We start from the raw sequence: 27,744 nt of genomic DNA, 5'->3' as shown, positions 1-27,744 counted from the left end.
AGAGAAGAGAAGAGAAGAGAAGAGAAGAGAAGAGAAGAGAAGAGAAGAGAAGATGGAATGGAATAGGAGAGGAGAGGAGAGGAGAGAAGAGAAGAGGAGAGGAGAGAAGAGAAAGGAGAGGAGAGGAGAGGAGAGAGAGAGAAGAGAAGAGGAGAGGAGAGGGAGGAGGAGAGAGAGAAGAGAAGAGAAGAGAAGAGAGAGAGAAGAGAAGAGAAGAGAAGAGAAGATGGAATGGAATAGAGAGGAGAGGAGAGAAGAGAAGAGAAGAGGAGAGGAGAGGAGAGAAGAGGAGAAAAGAAGAGAAGAGAAGAGGAGAAGAGAAGAGAAGAGAAGAGAAGAGAAGGAAGAGAAAAGAAGAGAAGAGAAGAGAAGAGAAGAGAAGAGAAGAGAAGAGAAGAGAAGAGAAGAGGCTGAAAGGGACCTTGGAGGTCTTCTAGCCCAACCCCCTGCCTAGGCAGGAAACCCTACACCTCTTCAGACAAATGGTTATCCAACATCTTTTTTAAAAAGATGTTGGATAACCATTTGTCTGAAGTGGTGTAGGGTTTGCAGTGTTGGAGCATCCACAACTTCTGGAGGCAACTTGTTCCACTATTAATTGTTCTGTCAGGAAATTTCTCCTTAGTTCTAGGTTGCTTCTCTCCTTGATGAGTTTCCACCCGTTGCTTCTTGTCCTGTCCTCAGGTGCTTTGGAGAATAGCTTGACTCTGCCTCTTCTTTGTGGTAATCCCTGAGATATTGGAAGACTGCTATCATGTCTCCCTTAGTCCTCCTTTTCATTAAACTAGACGAACCCAATTCCAGCAACCGTTCTTTATATCTTTTAGCCTCCAGTCCAGTCTGATTCAGGTTACATTTCCCCTATTTTTCTCAGTCGGAAGCCCTGGCTTCTCCCAGGACTCAGGTGCGGAAGGCCAGGGCTGCCCTGTGGCAGGGAAGGTGTGCCTAAGCCCTGTGAGATCCCTCCTGGCTAGCAAAGGGAGGGGGAGCAGCGCACGCACGTGTGTGCCCGTGTGTGTGTGTGTGTGTGTGTGTGTGCGCTCGCGCATGCAAAGAGCTATGCCGTCAATCTATCCAGTCACATGACCTGTCATTTGCAATCAGGGACCCCTGAAAAGGAGACGAAACCCAGATGCATTGGAATGTTTTTTCCCTCCCCGCCTTTGAACCATCAATCGTTCAAACACCGAATAGAACAATAGGTGGTTTATATATATATATACCTATATTGAATGATGGCACAGAGGTGTAGGCCTCTGCTCTGAAAAGCCACTGGAGTGATGATCTTCTGGATAAGGCAGCATGAGAACGGCAGCGGCATCAGGAAGATCCAAGGTAGGTGGGATCAGATGCAGGATTTGGGGAGCTGGAGGTTGTCTCTTGTGAACGGAGCATAATGGGAGATCTCCTAACCTAGGGGAATCCAGCTGGCTGGATGGCTTGCAAAGGAACGGGGGTAAGTCTGCTCGTTCAGCATCTTCCCTTTGTAATCGGGCAGTGGTGTGCAAAAAAAAAAAAAAGCAACCCCAAAAATGGGGCCCAGCAGAGAGAATCCAAAGGGATCTCTCCTAGATCGGAGGACAAAAGTGGGAGGGAGGAGAAAAACCCGTGTATTTGCAAAAGGCATTAAGTAGAAACTCCCATCCACCCCACCCCTCCCAGGCAATTTCTCAAGGTGGGGGGGGGGAACTGGAGTTTGCTGCCAGACAAAGAGATGAAAGAGGAAGGAGAGACAAAAGAGTGGGATTGTGGAGCCTGAGAGAGAGAGAGAGGAAGGAGAGAGAGAGAGAGAGAGGGAGGAAGGAGGGGGGGGAGAGAGAGAGGAAGGGAGAGGAGAGAGAGAGGAAGGAGAGGAGAGGAGAGAGAGAGAGAGAGAGAGAGGAAGGGAGAGAGAGAGGGAGGGAGGGAAGGAGGGAGGGGAGAGAGAGAGAGAAGGAGAGAGAGAGAGAGAGAGAGAGGGAAGGAGGGAGGGGAGAGAGAGAAAGGGAGGAGGAGAGAGAGAGAAGAGAGAGAGGGACGGAGGAAGGAGAGAGAGAGAGAGAGAAGAGAGAGAGAGAGAGAGAGAGAGAAAGAGGATGATCTATGAAGATCAGAAAGGGTCCCAAAAGAAGGAACAATGGCCCGTTTTTCTAAATAAGGGGTTCCTTCCCTCCCAGCTCAGATTCCTGCGTCCTTTTAAGAAAAAGAACACATTTGGTATAGGAGTTTATTCATTCCGAGTCAATGGTCCAGTAGAAAGGTTTCCGTAATGAAAGAATGGTATTATTTTTGCTCTTGGGATCTGCCCACGGTTTGGCAGGGGGAGCTGGATTTTTGGTATTCAGAGGGTTTCTAAGCTGATTGGGGTATGGGTGGTGGTGGAGGGGAAGCCAGGTCCATGGATCAAAAGGGGACAAGAAGCATTGCAAGGATCGAGGTGTGAATGAATGAATCCGGCATCCGACGCCCGTTTTATTTGGGGAAACATGAAGAGTGGTGGGTTTGGTCCAAGGGGACACTTTGTCCTGAGTAGAGATTTCAGGACAGAGGTTCCACATCTGCATGTTTTTAAAGAAAGGGAGAAATGCAGCCCGGCCACATTTGGTGACCTTTTGATTAGATTACCCTAATAAGCCCTACATGGGGCTACTCTTGAAGACCATTTGGAAGCTGCAGCCAGTCGGAGTACAGGGGACAGTGAGTGATGGGTGTGTCGTGTGTGGGTACCTTGATGCTCTGGGAGCCTGGTTGTTTTCTTGCAGACGTTTCATTACCCAACTAAATAACATCCTCAGTGCTAGATGGTGCTAGTTATTGAAGTCTATGGTGCACCCTGAGCGTAGTTGTTTTCTTGCAGAAGTTTCATTACCCAACTAGGTATCACCATCAGTGCTAGATGATGCTGGTTATTGAAGTCCATGGTGCACTCTGAACGTGGTTGTTTTCTTGCAGACGTTTCATTACCCAACTGGGTAACGTCATCAGCATGGCTGGCTGGGGAATTCTGGGAGTTGAAATATATAATTGGTATAATTGGTTAGTCCAGAGATAAACTGCTTAATGGACAATGGGTAATTTAAGCATAGATATCGATAAGATGTGTGTATTCAAATTAATGTAGGAGAATTGGATCTTGCAGACTGTCAAAAAGGATATTGGCTGTTTTTAAACGCATCTTTTTTTTTTCTTTTCTCTTTCTCTTTCTTTGTTTCTTTCTTTCTTTTACATCTCTTCTTCTCTTTTCTTTCCGGTTTGTAAGACCGAGTGTTCTTTTTTTGTTTTTTCCCTTTTGTGTATGTGATGTCGATATGTTTTTAATTGTAAATTTAATAAAATTTATTTATTTAAAAAAAAAAAAAGAAAGAAATCCACCGGTCTTAAAGTTGCCAAGTTTGGATACACTTGCCTTCAAACTTAAGAGAAACTTTTCAAAGCAGAGTTTAACTTAGTCTTGCAACTGTGCTTCCTATGGTCAGTAGAAGGGTATCGCTTTTTTCCTGCTCTGTAATTAACATTGTAAGCCCACTTCCCTGGTGCCTGGAAGTGTTCATTTTTTATTTATTCCTGTATTCAGTTTCTATAGCCACTCATTTCAATAATTGATTCTGGCTGGTTTGCAATTCCCAGAGTATAAAAACGATAAAAACCATTTTAAAAACAATAAAAGTTCTACTTGTCTCTAGAAGAGCTAGACTAGATCAAAGGTCCACTTCACACAGCTGCCTGGTAACAGAATAACAAAGTAGGAAGGGAAATTGGAGATATTCTAGTTGGACACCCCCCCCCCCCATTTAAGATTCTATATGATTCTGGACAAACGGCTGTCCAATTTTTTCTCAAAAACCTCTGGCGATGGAAGGTCAAAATTTATGTTGCTAAGAGAGACAGTCGTTCAGTGAAATGTGTCCCCTTTTACAACTTTTCTTGCCACCATTGTTAAGTGAATCCCCGCAGATGTTGGTGAAAGCAAGCCAAATAACCATGGAGTCATAGGGCTGGTGTCAACTCGTAAATCATTCCTTTGCCAGTTTTCGAGTTGCCATAAGCAAGGAGGGGAGGGGAGAAATATGAAGGAGAAGTAGGGCAGTTTAAAACCAGAAGTACATTCCACACTTATCTTACAAAGATTGTAGCTAGGCTACCTGATCTTCTACCCTCGAAAATCCTTCATTGGAGAATCTGATTGATGACACACCCAGGGGAGAGGGGGGAAACAGAGTCACAAGTGACTGTAAATTACTTATGCCAGAGTTGGCTTCATTTAGGTTAATGCCGAACACAGGGGTGGGATTCAAATTTTTTAACAACCGGTTCTGTGGGCGTGGCTTAGTTGGTGGGCGTGGCTTGGTGCTCATGTTATTGGCTGGGTGTGGCCAACTCAACATCACTCACATCGAGGCATGCACCTCCTCGCCTGGCCTCTCATGACTGTGGGGATGCTGCAACAGTCGTACGTGTGAAAAATGGTCGTAAGTCACGTTCTTCAGTGCCATTGTAACTTTGAATGGTCACTCCACCCAAGCAAAGTACCAGCAAGGGAGGTGAAAAAAACTCCAGAGATGTTCCTGAGACAGGAAGTCTAGTCCTGCCAAGAATGCAAAAAGGGTTAACGGAGAGACAGTTTCTGTAAGCAACACCAGAATGTTTCCTTCCTGCCTTCCTTACAGGATTAGGGCAGTAATTTCTTCTAACAACCGGTTCTCCGAACTACTTAGAATGTTAACAACCGGTTCTAGCGAATAGGTGCAAACTGGTAGAATCCCACCCCTGCCTTCAAGTACTGGAGAATGGCTACCATGCCTCCCCTGGGTCTTCTTTTCATTAACATACCTAGTTCCCATAGCCGTTCATCATACGATGTCTCCTATGTCCTTCTCTTCTCCAGGCAATGGAAGAGCTGAAGATGTCTGGATCCATTGCGTCCTACGACCAACTGGTGAAGCAGGTGGAGGCGTTGAAGAAAGAGAACACACACCTCCGTCAGGAGCTGGAAGACAACTCCAACCATCTCTCCAAGTTAGAAAATGAGACTTCTGATATGAAGGTAGGGAGACCATCTTTTTTCCAACACTGAAAACACTGGGCTTTCTTTTCTACGAGGGCTATCCACAAAATAGATTACGTTTTCGTCTGTAGCAAGAAGGGGCGGGGCTAGCGCGGCCATCTTTGGTCTGTGCGTCCGCCGCTCAGTCTGCATCTAGTCGTGCTAGAGGGAGGTTCGTATCGTTGCCCGTTATTTCACAGCAAACGTTTGAAATGTGTGCTGCAATTGAAAATCCCTCCAGTTGTGAGGTGCAATCCGTGATAAATTTTTTGTTGGCAAAAAACCATAAACCGATTGAAATTTTTCAGCAACTGTGTGAAGTGTACGGGGACAACATCATCACTGAAGGTGGAGTGCGCCAATGGTGCATTAAGTTTAAAAATGGCCGAACTACAGCACTCGAAAAGTCCTGAATGCTTTCAAGTGGGAGATTTTTCCTCATCCGCCCTACAGCCCGATCTTGCACCAGCGACTACCACTTCTTTCCGAGGATGAAGACCTGGCTTGGAACACAGCGCTTTGACGCCTGAGATTTGAGCCAGTCAGTCACGCCCGCCCGCAGTTCTGCGTGTCATCAAAGCGCTGTTTTCCAAGCCAGGTCTTCATCCTCGGAAACAAGTGGTAGTTGCTTGGTGCAAGATCGGGACTGTAGGGCGGATGAGGAAAAATCTCCCACTTGAAAGCATTCAGGACTTCTCGAGTGCGATTTGCTGTGTGTGGTTGGGCATTGTCATGCAAAAACAAAATTTTTGAGCTTAACTTTCCTCTACGCTTGTTCCGAATTGCTTTTCTTAGTTTTTCAATTTTTCAATTAAAATTTCAATCGGTTTATGGTTTTTCCCCAACAAAAACCTTATCACCGATCGCATCTCACAACTCGCGGGATTTTCACATTTCAAACGTTTGCTGTGAAATAACGGGCAACGATACGAACCTCCCACTAGCACGACTAGATGCAGACTGAGCGGTGGACGCACAGTCCAAAGATGGCCGCGCTAGCTCCGCCCCTTCTTGCTACAGACGAAAACGTAATCTATTTTGTGGATAGCCCTCGTAGTTGTGAAAATGTTGCTTTTCCAGATTACAGGGAGTCCTCGACTTTTGGCCACAACTGAGCCCAAAATCTATGTTGCTAAGTCAAACATTTGTTAAGTGAGTTTTGCCCCGTTTTATGATTTTTCTTGCCACTGTTTTTAAGTGAATTGTTACAATTTTTAAGTTAGTAACATGGCTGTTAGGTGAATCTGGCTGCCCCATTGACTTTGCTTGTCAGAAGGTCGCAAAAAGTGATCACATGACCCAGGGACTCTGCAACTGTCATAAATATGTACCAGTTGCCAAGGATCTGAATTTTGATCATGTGACCATAGGGCTTTATATTGCAATGGTCGTAAGTGTGAAAAGTGGTCATAATTCACTTTTTTCAGTAACTTTGAATGGTTTAAAAACTCTAAGCAAACTGTTGTAAGTTGAGGATTACCTGTATTTGTTTTTTACGAGGGCTATCCACAAAATAGATTACGTTTTCGTCTGTAGCAAGAAGGGGCGGAGCTAGCGCGGCCATCTTTGGACTGTGCGTCCGCCGCTCAGTCTGCATCTAGTCGTGCTAGTGGGAGGTTCGTATCATTGCCCATTATTTCACAGCAAACGTTTGAAATGTGTGCTGCAACTGAAAATCCCGCGAGTTGTGAGATGCGATCGGTGCTAAGATTTTTGTTGGGAAAAAACCATAAACCGATTGAAATTTTAATTGAAAAATTGAAAAACTAAGAAAAGCAATTCGGAACAAGCGTAGAGGAAAGTTAAACTCAAAAATTTTGTTTTTGCATGACAATGCCCGACCAGACACAGCAAATCGCACTTGAGAAGTCCTGAATGCTTTCAAGTGGGAGATTTTCCTCATCCGCCCTACAGCCCCGATCTTGCACCAAGCGACTACCACTTGTTTCCGAGGATGAAGACCTGGCTTGGAACACAGCGCTTTGACGATGACGCGGAACTGCGGGCGGGCGTGACTGACTGGCTCAAATCTCAGGCGTCAAAGCGCTGTGTTCCAAGCCAGGTCTTCATCCTCAGAAAGAAGTGGCAGTCGCTTGGTGCAAGATCGGGGCTGTAGGGCGGATGAGGAAAAATCTCCCACTTGAAAGCATTCAGGACTTTTCAAGTGCCGTAGTTCGGCCATTTTTAAACTTAATGCACCATTGGCGCACTCCACCTTCAGTGATGATGTTGTCCCCGTACACTTCACACAGTTGCCGAAAAATTTCAATCGGTTTATGGTTTTTTGCCAACAAAAAATTTATCACTGATTGCACCTCACAACTCGAGGGATTTTCAATTGCAGCACACATTTCAAACGTTTGCTGTGAAATAACGGGCAACGATACGAACCTCCCACTAACACGACTAGATGCAGACTGAGCGGTGGACGCACAGACCAAAGATGGCCACGCTAGCTCCGCCCCTTCTTGCTACAGATGAAAACGTAATCTTTTTTTGGATAGCCCTCGTATTATCTTAATATCTCTCCAAATTCTGTTAAGCATCCTTTCCAAAAGAAACACTTTACAACTCTGAGTATCTGTCTATGGGAGTTCTCAGTTATCCAGATCATAGTTGTCCCAAAGGTGCTTTTTCAAGAGGCAACTGGACTTTCTGGTTTTTCTTTGAAGATATTTTACTTCTCATCCAAGAAGACTCTTCAGCTCTGAGTGGATGGTGGGGAACAAAAGGGTTTATATTCCTTACAGACAGCTGGTCATTTGCCTTATTTTTTGACAGTCATTGAGGCCACTTGGAGGTTCATCTGTGTCGTTAGGGTCACCTGAGTAGTGCAAATGGGTGTGGAAACTTCTTGGAATTTCACAGTCCTTTCAGCAGTTCCAAGAAGACTATACACTCACTTGGACCTCCCAGGTGACCCTGCAGGGGCAGATAAACCTCCAAGTGGCCTCAACAACTCTCTAAAAAAAAATACAAATGACCAGCTGTTTGCAAGGAGTATAAATCCTTCCATTCCCTGCCATCCAGTCAGAGCTGAAGAAGTTTCTTGGATGAGAAGTGAAACGTCTTCAAAGAAAAACAAGAAAGTCCAATTGCTTTTTGAAAAAAGCACCTTTGGGACATCTTTTAGTATGTTAGTCAGTGGAGATCCTGAGGCTGGGATTTGTAATCTCTGAGTCAAGGATATTTGATGTAACTGTGGAATTGCAGAGTGGAGGGCTCTTATCTCTGTTATACAAATGTACCTGGAGATATTGTGAGTGTGATCTGTGTGGACTTTTATGGCTGCTTCTTAGAAATATCTGTTATTATTGTGGTTGGTTACACACTCAGCCAGATGCTCAGACTGGATTTGGCATTTTTATTCACCCATTGAGTCCTGCCCCAGGTTTAGGACAGACAGGTGTTATTTGTTAGTGTGATAAGTATGATCACAGGATGTAACTGTTCCAAGTAATGTTGTTGTTATTGCTATTAATCAATTTAATATACCACCCCCTCCATGAGATAGATTTGCTGTGTATTTGGATATGTTTAATTGACCAGCTTTAGGTGACTTTCCTCTGTATTTTGATGCTTGGTTTCTTTCCATATGAGAGAGAAAGCAAAATTCCCATTCTTCCTTTCATGGCTGATCTTCTGGTTAAGAGTTTCCAAATTAGAGTTTATGACCATGTTTGGCTGCTGGTTTAGTTATCTTGATTCTTCATACTTTTTGCAACTGGATAGGAGAGCTAGCTACCCTTCTGGCTTTCAACACAAAGATGACAGGCTAGAGTGACTACTAAATGAGGCTGCTCTAGCCACAAAGTCTTTGTTGCTCCAATGGTCCCTCTCTCCCTCTCCCTCCCTCCCCTTCTCTCTCTCTGTGTCTCTCTCTCTCTCCTGTCATCTATCCATCATCCATCCATCTCTCTCCCCCCCTTCCTCTCCCTATCTCCCTCTCTCTCTCTCATCTGTCATCTATCCATCCATCTCTCTCCCCCCCCTCGCTTTCTGACCATGTTAAGAGAATCCTGGGAGTTGAAGTCCACAGACAGTTCTAGGCTGCATAAACAGAGGGATCGAATCAAGATCATGTGAAGTGTTAATACCACTTTATAATGCCTTGGTAAGGCCACACTTGGAATCCTGCATCCTGTTTTTGTCACCCACAATGTAAAAAAGATGTTGAAACTCTAGAAAAAGTACAGAGAAGAGCAACAAAGAGGATTAGGGGACAGGAGGGTAAAACATACGAAGAATGGTTGCTGGAACTGGGTTTGTCTAGTTTAATGAAAAGAAGGACTATCATGAGACATGATAGCAGTCTTCCAATATCTCAGGGATTCCCACAAAGAAGAGGGAGTCAAGCTACTCTCCAAAGCACCTGAAGGCAGGACAAGAAGCAAAGGATGGCAACCAATCCAGGAGAGAAGCAACCTAGAACTAAGGAGATATTTCCTGATAGTTAGAGCAATTAATCAGTGGAACAACTAGCCTCCAGAAGTTGGGAATGCTCCAACACTGTAGGTTTTTAAAAATATGTTGGATAACTATTTGTCTGAAGTGGTGTAGGGTTTCCTGCCTAAGTAGGGGGTTGGACTAGAAGACCTCCAAAGTCCCTTCCAACTCTGTTATTCTAAATGACAGACCAGTGAACAACCTTCCATCCCAATCACTCCTATGATCTCTTTAAACACTGATGATAAGTATGGATACTACAACAAAATACTCCCCCCCCCAATTACCCAATAGTTTTTTTTTAATTACAAAAGATATGGCTAGAAAGATATTGCAATCACTAGAATACCCTAAGCTCATGCGGATTTGTTAAGGAATAACTCTCATCAACCAAGAAGCCTAGGATTTAAGATAATCTGCGCAATACAGAAATGTGCTTTCTGCAGGAGGAAAAAAAAAGAAAACAAGAACAAGTCCATTTAGCTCCCTTCATTATTCATCTGTAAAAGCTTAAAAGCTTAATTTCCATTTATCGATCTATAATGACAACATATCTATTACAGTTTGATTGCAGAATCTTTATGAGGAACAATCTGCTTTGGCTTCCACCCCACCCTACTGCTTTTCCTAATTCTACTGCATTTTCTTAATAAAACTAAAACTACACAGACTGCACCTATACCAGGGGTGGGATTCAAATTTCTTAACAACCGGTTCTGTGGGTGTGGCCTAATTTGTGAGTGTGGCCTGGTGGTCATGTGACTGGCTGGGCGTGGCTTGCTGCCTGGACATGGCTTGGTGGTCACATGACTGGCTGGGCGTGACTTGTATGTAAATATTGTAAATATGTAAATATTTATTTATTTTTATTAAAAAAAGAACAACTTTTACCCAGAAATCAGGCAAAGCAGGCAGGCAGATTGAGTTGCTCACAGAATCATAGATTCACTCAGAGATCTATCTTTCTGCAATCTGCTACCTGAGTCAGCACTGAAAAATAGAAGCTTCAATCCTAAGAAAGGTTCAGCTCTGCTTTTAGATTAGCTAGAAAGCAAGAAATCCAATTATTTCCTGCTTTCTAGCTAATCTAAATCTCCATGCACAGCTGATAGTCAGAACAGCTGATGGTCGGGGGGGGGAAAGGAAAAATAGGGACTTACCGGGCAAAGGCACAAGGCAGGCAAGTTGGATGGCGTGCATGCCAGGTAAGGAGTGAGTGGGTGGGAGGGGCCAGCCAGTGGCGCGATTTGCTGGTTCTCAATAGAACCGGTCCGACCAGGTAGAATCCCAGGTAGAATCCCTGCCCTATACTGTATATTAATATACTGTATATAATGTCTACACAGGTAGTCCTCTATTTATGACTATAATAGAGCCTGCCTATTACGATCATTAATTGTGATGGTCACAAAGCAGATCTCTATGTGGTTAGACTCTTTTTTATGACCCGTTTTTGCAGTAGTCTTCAAGTGAATATGGCAATTATAATGTGAATGCCATGGTCATAAATGCCATGGTCATTAAACAAACCCATTATTTGCTATGGGCTGTATTTATTATTTGTATCCCACTTCATTATTTTTACAAATAATTCGAGGTGGTGAACATATCCAACACCCCAGCCTCTTCCTATTTTCCCCACAACAACAACCCTGTGAGGTGAGTTGGGCTGAGAGGGAGAAAGTGGCACAAAGTCATCCAGCCAACTTTCATGCCTAAGGTGGAACTAAAACTCACTTTTTCCTGGTGATTGGCCCAAAGTCACCCAGCTGGCCTTCATGGCTAAGGCGAGACTAGAACTCACCATCTTTGGCGATTGGCCCAAAGGCACCCAGCTGGCTTGCATGACTAAGGCAGGACTAGAACATTTTCAATAACCGGCCCTTTTGTCCAGTTTTCAGCAAAAACATGCCCATAGCTAACCACTGGTTCACTTAATGACCATGGCATTTACTTAATGACCATTGCAAAAAGGTCATAAAAATGGGTCCGTCACCTGACTGACCTGTTTTACAACCATCACAACTTACAACTATGATGGGCAGACTACACTATGGTTACAAGTCAAGAACTACATGTAATCTACTTTATTTAAATCAACAAAATCAAAAATCACATTCATTTTTTAAAATTTTTATGCAAAAAGTTCAAAAGAAGCTTCCAGTCACCAATAAATGTAGACAATGTTTTCTCTTGAATCCAAGAAGTCAACTTATTATTTTTTCTGCAAAATCTAACCACTTCACTAACCTTTCCTCCATAGCAGGTTAGTTATCAAATCTTTCCAACTCTCTGCATATATATTGAAGTAACCATCCATAGCTTTTTTTTCCCTTAGTGGCTCAGTGGCTAAGACGCTGAGCTTGTCGATCAGAAAGATTGGCAGTTCGGCGGTTCGAATCCCTAGCACCCACGTAATGGAGTGAGCTCCCGTTACTTGTCCCAGCTTCTGCCAACCTAGCAGTTCAAAAGCACGTAAAAAATGCAAGTAGAAAAATAGGGAGCCCTTTGGTGGGAAGGTAACAGTGTTCTGTGTGCCTTCGGCATTTAGTCATGCCGGCTACATGACCACGGAGACGTCTTCGGACAGCGCTGGCTCTTCGGCTTTGTAATGGAGATGAGCACCGCCCCCTCTAGAGCCGGAAACGAGCACGTATGTGCGAGGGGAACCTTTACCTTTATTTTACCTTTTTCCTGTTTAGATATTAATCCTAATAGGAAAAGCTCTATCTTCAATTGAATACATGTAGCCCTTGACTTTTGATCACAACTGAGCCCAATATTTCTGTTGCTAAGTAAGACAGTTGTTAAATCAATTTTGCTCCATTTTATGACCTATCTTGCTACAGGTGTTAAGTGAATCACTGCAGTTATTAAGTTAGTTATATGGTTGTTAAGGGAATCTGGCTTCTCCGTTGAATGCTTGCCAGAAGGTTGCAAAAAGTGATTGTGTGATTCCAGGACATTACAAACTTCATAATAGAATAGAATAGAATAGAATAGAATAGAATAGAATAGAATAGAATAGAATAGAATAGAATACCTTTATTGTCATTGCATTCCACGAATACAATGGAATTTGAAAGCTACTCCAGCACAGTGCCCCAAACGCCACATCACAATCACACTACAGAGTATTTAAAAATTAAAATAATTAAAATAATAATAATTTAAAACCTAGTCTAAAACCTATCTAAAACATTTCTATCTATCTATATCTATCTATCTATAATACTGTTACCAAGCATTCTAATTTACTTGTCCACAAGATTCTGCAGTAGCCATAAGTATGAAAAACAGGCATAAGTCACTTTTTTCAGTCACTAAACAAATGGTTGTAACTCAAGGACTGTCTGTACTGATCTTTAAAATCCTCTGTATCCACATCCATCTTGACTCCTTTGATCTCTCCATGCAGACACCCCTAGAGAAAAAGAAACAAAACCAACTGAAGTCATTTCACTAGATTTTTTTAAATGCTCAGAGACGATGATGATAACCATAACAGCAGGATGATGTTTTGCATAATATCTAACCTTGAGGGAAGGATCTTCAATTCTACGCCCACAGGAATTCTTGCAGTAAAAATAGACGTGTTAAGAATAACGCTTTGCTTTTCCTCAGTGAAATGTCCGGATTGTAGATTGTACAAAAATGGGATTGTTTGGGGAAATTATTATTATCATTATTCAAATGTATTGGCCATCCAGCTCCACAGACTCTTGCTGATCTGAGCAGGGGGTTGGATTAGAAGACCTCCAAGGTCCCTTCCAACTCTGTAATTCTGTTCTGTTCTGTCAGAAAGAGAACGGATGATTACCTGAACCTGTAGCAGGGGTGGGATGCTACCGGTTCGCCCCGGTTCTATAGAACCGGTATCTGCGAAGAGCAGCTGACACTGATCCGGTTTGGTGTTTGGCCCACCCACCTGCCTGGGCTCTAGGCTGTCCTTTATTCCCTGCTTTTCCCTCCTCAGATGCTTTGCACGGCACAGCTGAGGTTGAAAAAGCAGGAAACAAGAGGATATTCAACCCCTGTGCAGCACTTGTCAGCTGTCCAGGCGGCACAGCTGATTTCTTGCAAACGCTGCACACACATGCAATTTGGAGAACTGGCAAATCGCTCCACTGGCTGGCCCCTCTCCTCTCTACCCACTCACCTGGCATGCGAGCCATCCAACTTGCCTGGTTTAGTAAGTTGCTATTTTTTCCTTTTTTTCCGACCATCATCTGTTCTACTCTGCCGGGAGATTTAGATTAATCTAAAAGCAGAGCCGAACCTTCCTTAGGACTGAAACTTCTACTTTCCAGTGCAGATTCAGTTAGCCGATTGGAGATAGATAGATCTCGAAGTGAATCTGTGATCCTGTGAACAACTCAATCTGCCTGCCTGCTTTGCCTGCTTTTAGGTAAAATTTGCTCTTTTTTTAAATAAAAAATTCGATATTTACATACAAGGTGTGTTGTGAGTTAATTTGGTGAGTTTGCTTGCAAGCAAATTTTATGAGTTTGCTTGCAAGCAAATTTTATGAGTTTGCTTGCAAGCAAATTTTATGAGTTTGCTTGCAAGCAAATTTTATGTGACAGACTCAGTTAGCCGATTAGAGAGAGAGAGATCTTTAAGTGAATCTGTGATTCTGTGAGCAACTCAATCTGCCTTCCTGCTTTGCCTGATTTTGGGTGAAAGTTGCTCTTTTTCTATAAAAAAAATAAATATTTACATCAATATTTATCATATTTACATACAAGCCATGCCCACCCCGTCACATGACCACCAAGCCACACCCACAAATTAGGCCACACCCACAGAACCAGTTGTTAAGAAATTTGAATCCCACCCCTCACCTGTAGTATGCCCAAAATTCAATCTATATATGAAAAAATTATACCACTGTTTCTCCACCTCAGCAATTTTAAGATGGGTGGACTTCAACTCCCAAAATTCCCCAGCCAGCCACCCTAGCTGGGGAATTCTGAGGAAGTCCACCCATCTTAAAGTTGCTGAGTAGAAAAATGCAGCATTATACCTTCCATTTTGTGACTGTCGGCCTGCATTCATACGATCAATTGACTTATCAATACATTAATTAATATTGTAGCCCAGCAAACCAGAACTTTAACCCTGGACACTAAATTTTGCAACAAGGAGGTTTTTACTCTTTATTATTAACAAGTCTTGCTCCCCAAGGAAAGCTGGGTTGTTACTTCTATTTAAGAGATAAGAAATATTTCCAAATATACTTCTTTTTTTTTTTTTTAAAAACAAGTTTTATTAATTTTTAAAACACACAAATTATCATTATTCATTACATGTTTAAACCTTTTTCCATTGTAAATTTAACAAGTCAGATAAATTATGATTCTGTTTTAAACCATTTCCATATAACATACCAAAACCTCTTATTCAATTTCTCTTTACTTCTCTTTACTCTTATTCAATATCATTATTATTATTTCATCTGTTTCTTTCTGACTTAGTTACCATTATTCTCATTCTATATTTCTACAAGTTTTTACTAATTCTCCCCCAAAAAAACATATACACACAACACACAAAACACATAAAAATCTTTTGGAAAGTAACTTGGACCCAGGTGTCTCTCTCTTCATGGACTTCAATTATATTCATGCTCATCTTACATATCATTACTTATTTTATTTACCATTCTAAGCCTTCTATATTAACTTCTCCACATATTTCACACTTCTTAATTCTACCTTAATTAATCATCTTAGTTTGAATCATTATATTTGTATCTTTTGTCCATTTTTTATCATCCCTTTGTCTTATTCCTTATGAAAAAAAAAGAATATTTCCAAATATACTTCTATAGCATGTACATGCAATTTGTTAGGGATGAGTAACAAGTGGATAATAAGACCATGCTGCAGGTGCTCCCCAACCATGTTTTGATTTTAAAAATCCATTGGGAAGCTTAAACAATGAATAAAAACAGCGCCAAACAGTCTCCATATGCAATCACGCCGAGCAGAGGATAATAGAGATTTTGCCCAAATTTAGGGATTATCTCGTCACGAGAGCGAAAGCGGCACAGAGAATGAGGACAAAAAGTTCTCCCGGGTTTATTCAGCTCGCTTCCTTGTTCTCACTTTCTTGTGTTTTTATTTTTTAATTCTTCCTTCTTCTCCAGGTGGTTCTGAAGCATCTGCAGGGTAAATTGGAACAGGAGGCTAAGGTGATGGTGTCTTCAGGACAAATGGAGGTTTTAGATCAGCTAAAAGGTGAGTGGGAGGTTTATATCCTGAAGACTATTTTCAAGTCAGAAGTTACGATGAAAATTGCATATCGCATGGACAGACTTCACCATAGTTCCAACTGGGAAACTGGGAGCCTCCTAGAAAAGGGATGTCACACTCAAGACCCATGGGCCAAATCTGGCCCATGGGGTGTTTCAATCTGGCCTTAGTGCCGCCCTGGAAACAGGGCCTGCGGTGCCTCTGCCAACAAAAACAGAGCTCCGTTTTCGCTGACAGAGGGTTGTAGGAAGCTGTTGCAGCCAAAAACAGAGCTCGGGAGCACAAGTGGAGCGCTTAGGCTACCACAGGCACCCTCAACACGAATGACGTCGAACTGGCCATGCCCACCTGGCCCAGCAAGGTCAAACACAATCCTGAAGTGGCCCTCATTCAGGGGTGAGATTCTACCAGTTTGGACTGGTTCTATAGAACCGGCTGTTATGATTCTGTGCAGTTCAGAGAACCGCCAAATCGTGCCCCTGGCTGGCTCCACCCCTCTCCACCCGCCTCTCCCCTCCCTGCCCAGTCAGTCCTTATTGCACATGCCCGACATTGCTGACTGTGTTCTCCCCTGCCCAGTCATTCCTTAAGGCAGTGGCCCCCAACCTTTTTTGTGCCACGGCCCGGTACTGGCATCACAAAATCATCTGCGGCCCGGTACCGGCATCACAAAATCATCCGCGACCCGGTACCGGCATCAGCACGCATGGCAAGGCGAGCCGAGCAACCGGCCAGCCAGCCGTCCCCCGCTTCTCCCCGCCACCTTCAATTCCTCCTTTGTACCTGTGTCAATGGGCTTCGCGACGGCTTCGGGACGGTCGCTCGGCTCGCCTTGCCATGCGTGCTGAAAGAATCCTCGCGCCTTAGTTTTGTTTGAAGCTGCCCCCCCTCGATGAAACTAAGGCGCGAGGATTCTTTCAGCACCCAAACGCTGCTTTCTACCCGGAAAAGCTCACCGGAAGCACTTTTTCATCAAAACAAGATGGCGGCACCCAGCAAACTGGCGGCCCGGTAGAAATTGTTCCACGGACCGGTACCGGTCCGGGGACCAGTGGTTGGGGACCCCTGCCTTAAGGTATTTCTTTTTTTTCCTCCTTCTGACGATCAGCTGTGCCGGGATCCCCCTCGCTGTCTTACTGCTTCGCCCGGGAGGCTTCCCTAAGGCCCAGGAGGCAAAAAGGGGTGTCTTGGGGTAGGAGCTGCGCCCCCCCCCCGTGCCCTGTTTTTTGCCTTCCTGGGCCCCAGGGAAGCTTCCTGGGAACAAAACCCCCCTCCAGGGGGCTTCCCTGAGGCCCAGGAAAAAAACCAAGAGGGTGCTGCAGAAAAAGAGAAGCCACGCCCACTCAGTCACCTGGCCACGCCCACTTAGCCATGCCCACAGAACCAGTTGTTAAAAAATTTGAATCCCACCTCACTGAAATCAAGTTTGACACCTCTGTCCCAGACCAAGCTAAGTCCAAACACTCATGAGAGCATTGTTTCTCAACCTTGGTAACTTTAAGATGTGTGGAACATCAGGCTGGCTGGGGGTTTCTGAGAGATACTCCACACATCTTAAAGTTGCCACGGTTGAGAAACAATGCACTAGACTAGAGAATTTCTGGAGGTCTGACGCTCGGATAAACCAGCCATCAACGGGCACACAATGATAAACAACATCTACATGCCATTCAACAGGGACAACCAAAAGCAAAATAATCACAATATTCCTTCCCTTCTTCAGCCCTGCAGATGGACATCACCAGTTTGTACAACCTGAAATTCCACCCTCCGGCCCTGCTTCCTGAGCCGGTCTGCCAGGATCACAGTCCAGAGCAGAGCCTGTCCCATTCAGCCCCTCTCCAAAGGAAGGACAGCATGGGAGATCTGGGTCGGGCCACCATCCGTCTCTTGGAGGAGCTGGACAGGGAGAGGTGAAGTTGTTGGAACAGAGATTCTTCTTCTTCTTCTTCTTCTTCTTCTTCTTCTTCTCCTCCTCTTCTTCCTCCTCCTCTTCTCCTCCTCCTCCTCTTCTTCCTCTTCTTCCTCCTCCTCCTCCTCCTCTTGAGTTATTCATGAATTCAAGTGGAGCCAATCTTTCTTTTAACATGTGGCTAGGATCCAGCTGGGTGCCCATGTTTGGAGGAAGAGAACTTTCAGTTTCTTTCTTGTTCTTTTTTCCTTCAGCAGAATTCATATTTGTTTCTGTCCTTCGTGATGAAGACTCCCTTCTCCTCTCTTCCTTCCTCCCTCCCTCCTCTTTTTGCCTTCCAATGTACAATGGTAAGCCACTTTCCTCTTTTCTCTTCCTCCCAGGATCTATATGACTTTCCTTCCCGTCCCTTCTCTTCCCTTCCTTTCCCCTTCCCTTCCTTTTTCCTTTCCTTCCCCTTTCCTTTCTGTCCCTCCTCCTTTCCTTCTTCCCTCCAAATTTATATTAATCTTCTTTCTTTTCGTTCTTCTTCCTCCTTCCCCACATCAACCATGGTAACTTCTCTCCTCCCTCCTTCCTCTGTCCTTCCTTCCTTCCTTCCTTCCTTCCTTCCTTCCTTCCTTCCTTCCTTCCTTCCTTCCTTCCTTCCTTCCTTCCTTCCTTCCTTCCTTCCTTCCTCTTTCCTTTCTTCCTCTTCTATTTACCCTATTTACCCTTCTTTCCTTTTCTTCCTTCCCCCCTTCCTTCCTTCCTTCCTCCCCCCTCCTCCTTCCCTCTACATCGCTCTTCCTTCCTTGTCTAATTGCCGTCTTTCCTTACTCTTAGATGTTTTCTGTTGAGCGAGATTGAAAAGGAGGAAAAAGAGAAACTCTGGTATTACACTCAATTGCAGAGTCTCTCTAAGCGCCTGGATGAACTGCCCCACGTGGAGACGGTGAGTTTCCAGGCTGGTGGGTGGCAGGACCCCCCCCCCCGACTCAAGGACAAGGAGAGGGATATTTCCCCAAGCGTATCTCAGCCCCACCTTCAACATCCCCTTATCTTAAATTCTGGCCCTTAAATTTTGGGGGGGAGGAGAGACCAGGAAGGGCGTGATAAGCAGAGGGGGCGTCTCTGACTTACCTCTTTTCTGCCCCCCCCCCCCCCCCAGTTCTCAATGCAGATGGACCTGATCCGTCAGCAGCTGGAATTTGAAGCCCAGCACATCCGGACACTCATGGAGGAGCGCTTTGGGACAACCGATGAAATGGTACAAAGAGCCCAGGTGAGAACAGGGAGGAGGGGGAGGAAGAGGAGGGAAGGGCAGGTGGAGGAAGGAGAGAAGGTGGAGAAGGAGGGAGAGGAAGAAGAAGGAGAGGGGAGGGGAGGAGAGAGAGGAGAGGGAGGAGGGGAGGAGAGAGAGGAGGAGAGGAGGAGGGAGAGGAGGGAGAGGTGGAGGAAGGAGAGGAAGGGGGAGAGGAGATGGAGGAGGAAGAGGAGGAAGGGCAGGTGGAGGAAGGAGAGAAGGTGGAGAAGGAGGGAGAGGAAGAAGGAAGAAGAAGGAGAGGGAGGAAGAGAGGAGATGGAGGAGGGAGAGGAGGGAGGAGGAGGGAGGAGGGAGAGGTGGAGGAAGGAGAGGAAGGGGGAGAGGAGATGGAGGAGGGAGAGGAGGAAGGGCGGAGGGGGAGGAAGAGGAGGAAGGGCAGGTGGAGGAAGGAGAGAAGGTGGAGAAGGAGGGAGAGGAAGAAGAAGGAGAGGGGGAGGAGGAAGAGGAGATGGAGGAGGGAGAGGAGAAAGAGGAGGAAGAGGAAGAGGAGGGAGAGGTGGAGGAGGGAGAGGAGGAGAAAGAGGAGGAGGAAGAAGAGAAGGAGGAAGAATAATACAGAATAATATTGCATGTCACCTTAGAGACCTCAGGTCCAGCTCCTTTCTCAAGCAGGACACCCCACAGGTAGTCCTGGACTTACAGTTATTTGTTTACTGATAGCTTGAAGTTACAACGGCACTGAAGAAAGCAACTTAGGACCATTTTTCCCATTTAGGACAATTGCAGCCTCACATGATCAGAATTTGGACGCTTGGCAACTGGTTCCTATTTATGACAGTCACAGTGTCACGCAGGGTCACGTGATCCCCTTTTGCGACCTTCTGACAAGCGAAGTCAGTGGGGAAGCCAGATTGACTTATCACCTGGGATGCTAATTTAACAACTGCACTGATTCTGTTAACAACTGGGGCAAGGAAGGTCATAAAATGGAACACTTCACAACTATCAACTATCTCGCTTAGCAACAGAAATTCTGGGGCTCAATGGTGGTCATAAGTTAAAGACAGGGGTGGGATTCTACCAGTTTGCACCCATTCGCTAGAACCGGTTGTTAACATTCTAAGCAGTTCGGAGAACCGGTTGTTAGAAGAAATTACTGGCCTAATCCTGTAAGGAAGGCAGGAAGGAAACATTCTGGTGTTGCTTACAGAAACTGCCTCTCCGTTAACCCTTGTTACATTCTTGGCAGGACTAGACTTCCTGTCTCAGGAACTTCTCTGGAGTTTCCCCCCCCCCTCCTTTGCTGGTACTTTGTTTGTGTGGAGGGACCATTCAAAGTTACAATGGCACTGAAAAAAGTGACTTATGACCATTTTTCACACTTATGACTGTTGCAGCATCCCCACAGTCTTGAGAGGCCAGGCGAGGAGATGCATGCCTCGATGTGAGTGATATTGAGTTGGCCACGCCCACCCAATAACATGACCAACAAGCTACGCCCACCCACTTAGCCACGCCCACAGAACCTGTTGTTAAAAAATTTGAATCCCACCCCTGGTTATGGACTACCTGTATACCCTTCTAGTCAAGGAACGCAGTGGCTCAGTTGCGAAGACGCTGAGCTTGTCGATCGAAAGGTCGGCGGTTCGGCAGTTCAAATCCCTAGCGCCGCGTATTGGAGTGAGCTCCTGTTACTTGTCCCAGCTTCCGCCAACCTAGCAGTTTTCAAAAGCATGTAAAAAATGCAAGTAGAAAAACAGGGACCGCTTTGGTGGGAAGGGAACAGCGTTCCGTGCGCCTTCAGCATTCAGTCATGCCAGCCACATGACCACGGAGACGTCTTCGGACAGCGCTGGCTCTTCGGCTTTGTAACGGAGATGAGCACCGACCTCTAGAGGTAGAAACGACTAGCATGTATGTGCAAGGGGAACCTTTACCTTTATACCCTTCTAGACCAATGGCTGTCCAACCTCTTCTTGAACACCTCCATTGTTGGAGCATCCACAACTTCTGCAGACAAGCCGTTCCGCTGATTCATTGTTCTCACTGTCAGGAAATTTCCCCCTTATTTCTAGGTTGGATCTCTCCTTGATCAGTTTCCATCTATTGCTTCTTCTCCTGCCCTCAGGTGCCTGCCTAAAATATAGGCCCACCCCCTGTTCTCTGTGACAGCCCTTCAAATATTGGAAGGAGGAGGATGTTGGCCTGGCCTATTCTCCCCTGCTTTCCCAACCAGCTTGCAGGATGGGGGCCATTGGGGGCCATCAGATAGTGGCCACGATTGCACCTTCAAAACCCAGCTCCATTTTTAAGGGCGTCAAATGTTCCGGTTGTTTTTGCACACTTGTTGCAAAAGCCACGAACGATTAAGCTCCCACCCATCTTAAACTGTGAATCTAACGGTTGTGACCTGGCCTTCCCAAAAGCACGAAGCAAACTCCTCGTCCCGATAAAACCCCTTTTATTTAGGTTAAAGTGAATTCCTCCACATCTCAGCAAAGTCCCGGCCAACCGTCTTTCAAGAGATTGTACAACTGCAGACCTTTATCAGGCTGGGAGAGTTGCCAGGCCGATATCTTCCATACGCCACTCTGTAGCAGGCAATACTTGGCAAGGAGTCAGGAACAGACCTCATGAATTGAACTAACTGTCTCCTACAAACACCCCTCCCCTTTCGCTCCTCTTCATTCCCTATGGGAGTGGCCGTTCATCATCCACCTGTGCCTTTACTCCTGAGTCGACCCTTGTTCCCTTCCCCTGGCAGCTCTGTGCATGTGCACACTGAGAACAGGCTCCAGCTATTCTTCTGCCCTACTGATCTCCGACTCTGAAGGCAGCTGACAGGCAGCCCTGGCCCCATCTGTGCCTCTGATGCAGAGCACTCATCAGGGCCTTCTCAAGACTCCAGGATTGGCCCATGTTCCTCCCAACCTCCTTGTTGTCTGAGTTTGCCGCCAACTCTGCTGGCTGCTGACGGGCCACAACATTAACTGTAGATATTCCCCACACATAAAAATAATAATTTTTTTTTTTAAAAGGGTGTCTTCCCTCTCACTTGAAAAAGGTTTCCTGCACAGTGCCGACTATCCTATGGCAGGGCTCATCTCTTGGGAGAAGAGGAATGGCTTCTAATGCCACGTTTTTATTTTAAATTTTTGCAGATCCGGGCATCTCGCCTAGAGCAGATTGACAAAGAGCTGATGGAAGCACAAGATAAAGTGCAGCCCTCGGAACAGCCGGTAAGAATTATATAGAAGGCCAAGTGTGATTGGACACACAAGGAATTCGTCTTGTGCAAATGCTCTCAGTGTACATAAAAGAAAAGATGCATTCATCAAGAGTCGAGAATCATCAGGTACAACACTTAATGATAGTCATAGGGTACAATAAGCGATCAAATCATACTAGGAATCAGTCAATATAAATCGTAAGGATACAAGAGACAAAGTTACAGCCATAACTTTGTCGCTTGTATCCTTATGATTTATATTGACTGATCGGTGGTGGGATTCAAAAACATTTACTACCGGTTCTGTGAACGAGGCTTGGTGGGTGTGGCGTGGCTTGGTGGGCATGGCAGGGGAAGAATACTGTAAAATCCCCATTCCCTGCCCACCTCTGGGGGAAGGTTACTGCAAAATCCCATTCCTTCCCCACCCCACTAACCTGCTTTCCAGTTCTGTTCTCCTGTGCAGGGCAACCAAAGGAGACCGAGCCGATCAGCTGGGACTCGGGAGGCAGAGAATAGATGGGGGTGGGGCCAGACAGAGGTGGGATTTGCTTGTTCTCCGAACTACTCAAAATTTCCGGTTCTCCAGAACTGGTTAGAACCTGCTGAATACCACCTCTGAGCAAGATGCTAGACCTGTGTTTCCAACACTGGTAGCTTTCAGAGGGGTGGACTCCAATTCCCAGAATTCCCCAGCCAGCTGGCTGGGGAATTCTGAGAGTTGGAGTCCACCCCTCTGAAAGCTACCAAGGTTGAGAAACACTATTCTAGACAGTGGGGTCTGCATAGAAGGGTCAAAAAATTCAAGATGGCAGCTGCCGTTGCATGATGGGAGCCTTGTCCTTTTCATAGGGGTGAAAAAGGATCAGGATGTTGACTGTGTAGCTACAGCTGCCATCTTGAGTTTTTTTGGACAAATATTCCCCCACTCCCCAAAATGGAGGAAGGATAAATTTTTGCCCAATTTCTTCTGTACCTATGCTGAGAGCTATTCTTTCGAGAAGGCAATTCCAAGGAAAGAAAGAAAGAAAGAATTATATAATTATTGCATAATTATGCTGGTCTGTCTCAAGTGCCTGAAATAAAATGGGCAGAAGGAGGAAAATGTAATTGCTTATTTTTAGAACACTTGCTAGCAGTCTTTTTCTTCCTTTAAAGTACTTACTGAACTCCAGGTGGGTGACTTTGGGTCAATCACTCTGTCACACAGGGAGGTTGTTGTGGGGAAAGTATGAGGTAGGACTGTATTTGGTATTTGCTGCCTTCAGCGTTATTTCTCTCTCTCTTTCTCTATGTATCTAACTATCAATCTATCTATTCTCTCTCTCCTATCTATCTGTCTGCCTGTTTGTCTGTCTATCTATCATCATCTGTCCTCTCTCTCTCTTTCTATATCTGTCATCTCTCACTTTCTCTCTGTTGCTATCTAATCTGTCATCTATCCATCATTATCTATCTATCTATCTATCTATCTATCTATCTATCTATCTATCTATCTATCTATCCATCTGTCATTTCTTGCAATCTAATCTGTCATCTATCCATCATCCATCTCTATATCTATCTATCTATCTATCTATCTATCTATCTATCTATCTATCTATCTATCATCTATCTATCTATCTATCTATCTATCTATCTATCTATCTAATCCACGGGTGTCAAATTTGTGGCATCACATTGCCATCACAAGACTTTTCACGGCATTTTTCCCATTTGCGGAACTGGGGTGGGCGTGGCCTCTGGATAACACATCTTGTCCGCAAATTATCTAATCTGTCATCTAGCTGTCATTTCTCACTTTCTATATATATATAGGTATCTGTCATCTATCTCTCGCTATCTAACCTATCATCTATCCATCATCCATCTCTATCTATCTATCTATCTATCTATCTATCTATCTATCTATCTATCTATCTATCTATCTATCTATCTATCTATCTATTTATCTATCACCTGTCATCTATCTGTCATTTCTTGCTATCTAATCTGTCATCTATCCATCATCCATCATCCATCTCCATATCTATCTATCTATCTATCTATCTATCTATCTATCTATCTATCTATCTATCTACCTATCTATCTATCTATCTATCTATCTATCTATCTATCTATCTATCTATCTATCTATATATCTATCTAACTATTTATCACCTGTCACCTGTCATCTCTCGCTTTCTAATCTGTCATCTATCCATCATCCGTCTCTCTCTCCCCTCTCATTTATTTATCTATCTCAGGATAAAATTATGATGATTTTAATTCCATAAACCACATTTTGGCCTGGCACATCCTACAAACTCTGATGCTGCGATGGTTAAACCATACTTTATGACTTAGCATGTGTACAGCAAATCGTTTGGATTTCTTGAAAAAAAGCCACGATCAGACAAGGTCAAAGCTTAACACATTGCACGAATCAGATCAGTGATGGAAAATCTTTTGGGCTCAGTGTATCGAAAGTTTGGGAATCACCTGACTTGATTCTGCTAGCAATGTCACACTCTCCACCACCAATCGAAGGGAAACAATTCTATACAGATTCAGTTAGTTTTTAAAATATACAGTCTAATCCAGTGGTGGGTTTCAACATTTTTTAAACACCGGTTCTGTGGGCGTGGCTTGGCGAGCGCCCTTTGCATGCAACACACGGTGCAAAGTGCTTTGCGCACTTTGCACCAAACGCGCACTTTGCACACGCGCGTAGAGGGTTTGCCACTAACCTTCTCCTACAATCCTGCACTCTCCCTGTGTCTTCAACAGCCGACGCACCGCAATCTGTTGTGCTGTGCAAAGCAGTTGAGGTTGAAAAGCAGGAAATAATGGTCAGTACGGAGCCAGGGCAAGTGGGAGGACCCAGCAGCTGATCGTTGGATCAAACCGGTTCGCTCACCGATGATTGTCAGAGCTACCGGATCAGGTGAACCGGGGAGAACCGGTAGAATACCACCACTGGTCCAATCATATGTGGTGCTATGTATGATATAAAGCAGGAATCTTCAAACTTGGTAGCTTTAAGACTTGTGGACTTCAACTCCCAGAAATCCCTCTTGTAGTCATGTTAGTGCAGGAATTCTGGGAGTTGAAGTCCACAAGTCTTAAACTTGCCAAGTTTGAAGACCCTTGATATAAAGAAACATCAATGGTCCAGAGGCTGTGTGAGAGCATACCCCATTCTCCTGCAGCCTTCACAGTCTCTGAAAACCATGCTTTTGAAAATAGTTCTTGCCAGCTGTTGGTGATCGCTGGCATGTCACCCCAAATGTGATTTGTCACCTCTGACATGTTTGTCAGAGGTTCATCATCACTGAATTAGGTGGACAAAGGTGATTGTAGTTAGATCACTCATTGGCTATTCAGTGTCCCTCCTGGAGCCTGCACAGAACAACACAGGTAACAGATAACAGATAACAGATAATCAGAGCTGGAAGGGACCTTATAGGTCATCTAGTCCAACCCCTTCCCCCCCACCGCCCAAGTGGGAGACCCTACACCATTTCTGACAAATGGCAGTCCAATCTCTTCTTGAAAGTCTCAAGGGATGGCGCTCCCACAATTTCCGAGGGCAACTTCCGTTCCATTGCTTGATAGTTCTCACTGTCAGAAAGTTTCTCCTTATTTTCAGGTTAAATCTCTCCATTATTCCTTATCTGGTCTACAGGTGTCTTGGAGAATATCTTGACCCCTTCCTCTCCGTGGCAGCCCCTCAAATATTGGAACTCTGCTATCCTGTCTCCCCTGGTCCTTCTCTTCACGAGACTAGCCAGGCCCAGTTCCTGCAACCATTCTTCATATGCTTTAGTCTCCAGTCCCCTAATCATCCTGGTTGCTCTTCTCTGCACTTTTTCTAGAGTCTCAACATCTTTTTTATAATGTGGTGACCAAAACTGGATGCAGTATTCCAAGTGTGGTCTTACCAAGGCTTTATGGAGTGGCATTAGTACCTCCCTTGATCTTGATTGTATCCCTCTGTTAATGCAACTTAGGATTGCATTAGGTAGTTCTTCACTTACAACCATTCGTTTAATGACTGTTCAAAATTACAACAACAGTGGGGGAAAAATGTCTTATGACCGTTTTTCACACTTATGACCGTTGCAGCATTCCCAAGGTCTTGTAACCAAAATTTGGGCGCTTGCCAACTGTCTCATATTTATGACAGTTGCATTATCCTGGGGTCGTGTGTCACCATTTGCGGCCTTCCCAGCTGGCTTCTGACAAGCCAAATCGATGGGGGAAACCAGATTCGCTTAATGACCGCACGATTCACTTAACAACTGCAGTAATTCGCTGAACTGTGACAAAAAAGCAACTCGCTCAATGACTGCCTCGCTTGGCAATGGAAATGTTGGGCTCAATTGAGGTCATAAGTCGAGAACTACCTGTCCTTTACAAAGGGTGTCCCCCAATATGATGGGTCAGGCGGGGAGGGAGGGAGGCTGGCGGGCAGGTGTCGCCTTGCATGAGAATGGGGTCAAATAATGAGAGGGCAATTCCGGATTTGTTCCCTCCCTCCTCCCTTTGGCCCGGAGGCAATGGAGAGTGTGGGCTTTGTGTGCATTTCCTATACAGTGACAAAGAGGCAGTTGCCATGGAGATGAAAAATAGGCCAGCCGAAGGATGGAGAGCAGCTGGTGGCCATGCCAGGGTTGGGCAGCTAGGATCTCAGGCTGCTGGGGTGGGAGAGCCAAACGGCTAGAGAATGATCTGGCTCACACCCAAAATTGGCCTGCGTCTGCTGTGAGATTTGCATGAAGAAGGGGAGGGGGGGGAATGATTGAATTGGAATGGGATGGAACCCCCTGCAAATAATAATAACATAAAGAAGGTCAGAAAATACAAAAGCCTGCAAATAGAAGCAGAACGACCCTGGCAAAGGAAAGCAAAGTTAGTACGAATAGCAACAGGCCCCTTGAGTGCAACCTAGTGGTGGGATTCAAAAAAATTTACTACTGGTTCTGTGGGCGTGGCTTGGCGGGCATGGTATGGCATGGCTTGGTGGGCGTGGCATGGGAAGCGTGGCAGGGGAAGGATACTGCAAAAACCCCATTCCCTCCCTGCCCCACTAACCTGCTTTCCAGCTCCGTTCTCCTGTGCAGGGCAACAAAAGCAGACGTACTGTATTCGGGAGGCAGAGAATAGATGAGGGCGGGGCCAGTCAGTCTGGTGCAATCCCATAACATCTGGAGCACCCCTTGAACACCATTGGCGTTGACAAATTCACTGTCAGTCAACGGCAAAAGGCAGCTTTGCTTGGAACAGCTGACATTCTGCAATAATACCTTTAACACCATAAGCTATCAACATCTGCCTATCTCTGATCCTTTGGAAGGACTCAGTGGGTAGATAAAAGTGTCAAATCCAGTCCAAACATCTGGCCGACCTAAGCATCTAAGGTGCTACTTAATAGTTCTTAGTTGGGTCTTGAACAATTCAGTTTCTACCAGTTTTGTGAGCCTAACTGTCTAAAATAGAATAGAATAGAATAGAATAGAATAGAATAGAATAGAATAGAATAGAATAGAATAGAATTCTTTAGAATTCTTTATTGGCCAAGTGTTGTTGGGCACACAAGGAATTTGTCTTGGGGCAAATGTTCCCAGTGTACATAAAAGAAAAGATAGA

The 27,744-nt window shown here is 44.8% G+C and overlaps 1 protein-coding gene across 1 annotated transcript in view; it reads left to right on the top strand.

The window, feature by feature from the left end:
• Nucleotides 1-27,744, top strand: part of APC2 (APC regulator of Wnt signaling pathway 2) — a 78,886-nt gene that overhangs the window by 22,173 nt on the left and 28,969 nt on the right. The window contains exons 2-7 of the mRNA XM_087952706.1: nt 4,865-5,023; nt 15,621-15,711; nt 17,450-17,639; nt 18,464-18,572; nt 18,789-18,902; nt 22,046-22,123. Of these exons, the coding sequence (XP_087808832.1) occupies nt 4,865-5,023; nt 15,621-15,711; nt 17,450-17,639; nt 18,464-18,572; nt 18,789-18,902; nt 22,046-22,123 (741 nt within the window). The remainder of the gene's footprint in view (nt 1-4,864; nt 5,024-15,620; nt 15,712-17,449; nt 17,640-18,463; nt 18,573-18,788; nt 18,903-22,045; nt 22,124-27,744) is intronic.

This window comes from Notechis scutatus, chromosome 1, assembly GCF_049901735.1.
Source record: "Notechis scutatus isolate UNSWTSFEM ecotype Mainland chromosome 1, rNotScu1.2, whole genome shotgun sequence".
NCBI classification, from domain to species: domain Eukaryota; kingdom Metazoa; phylum Chordata; class Lepidosauria; order Squamata; family Elapidae; genus Notechis; species Notechis scutatus.
The sequence above is the reverse complement of the archived record's forward strand: the minus strand, read 5'-3'. Positions and strand labels throughout refer to the sequence as shown.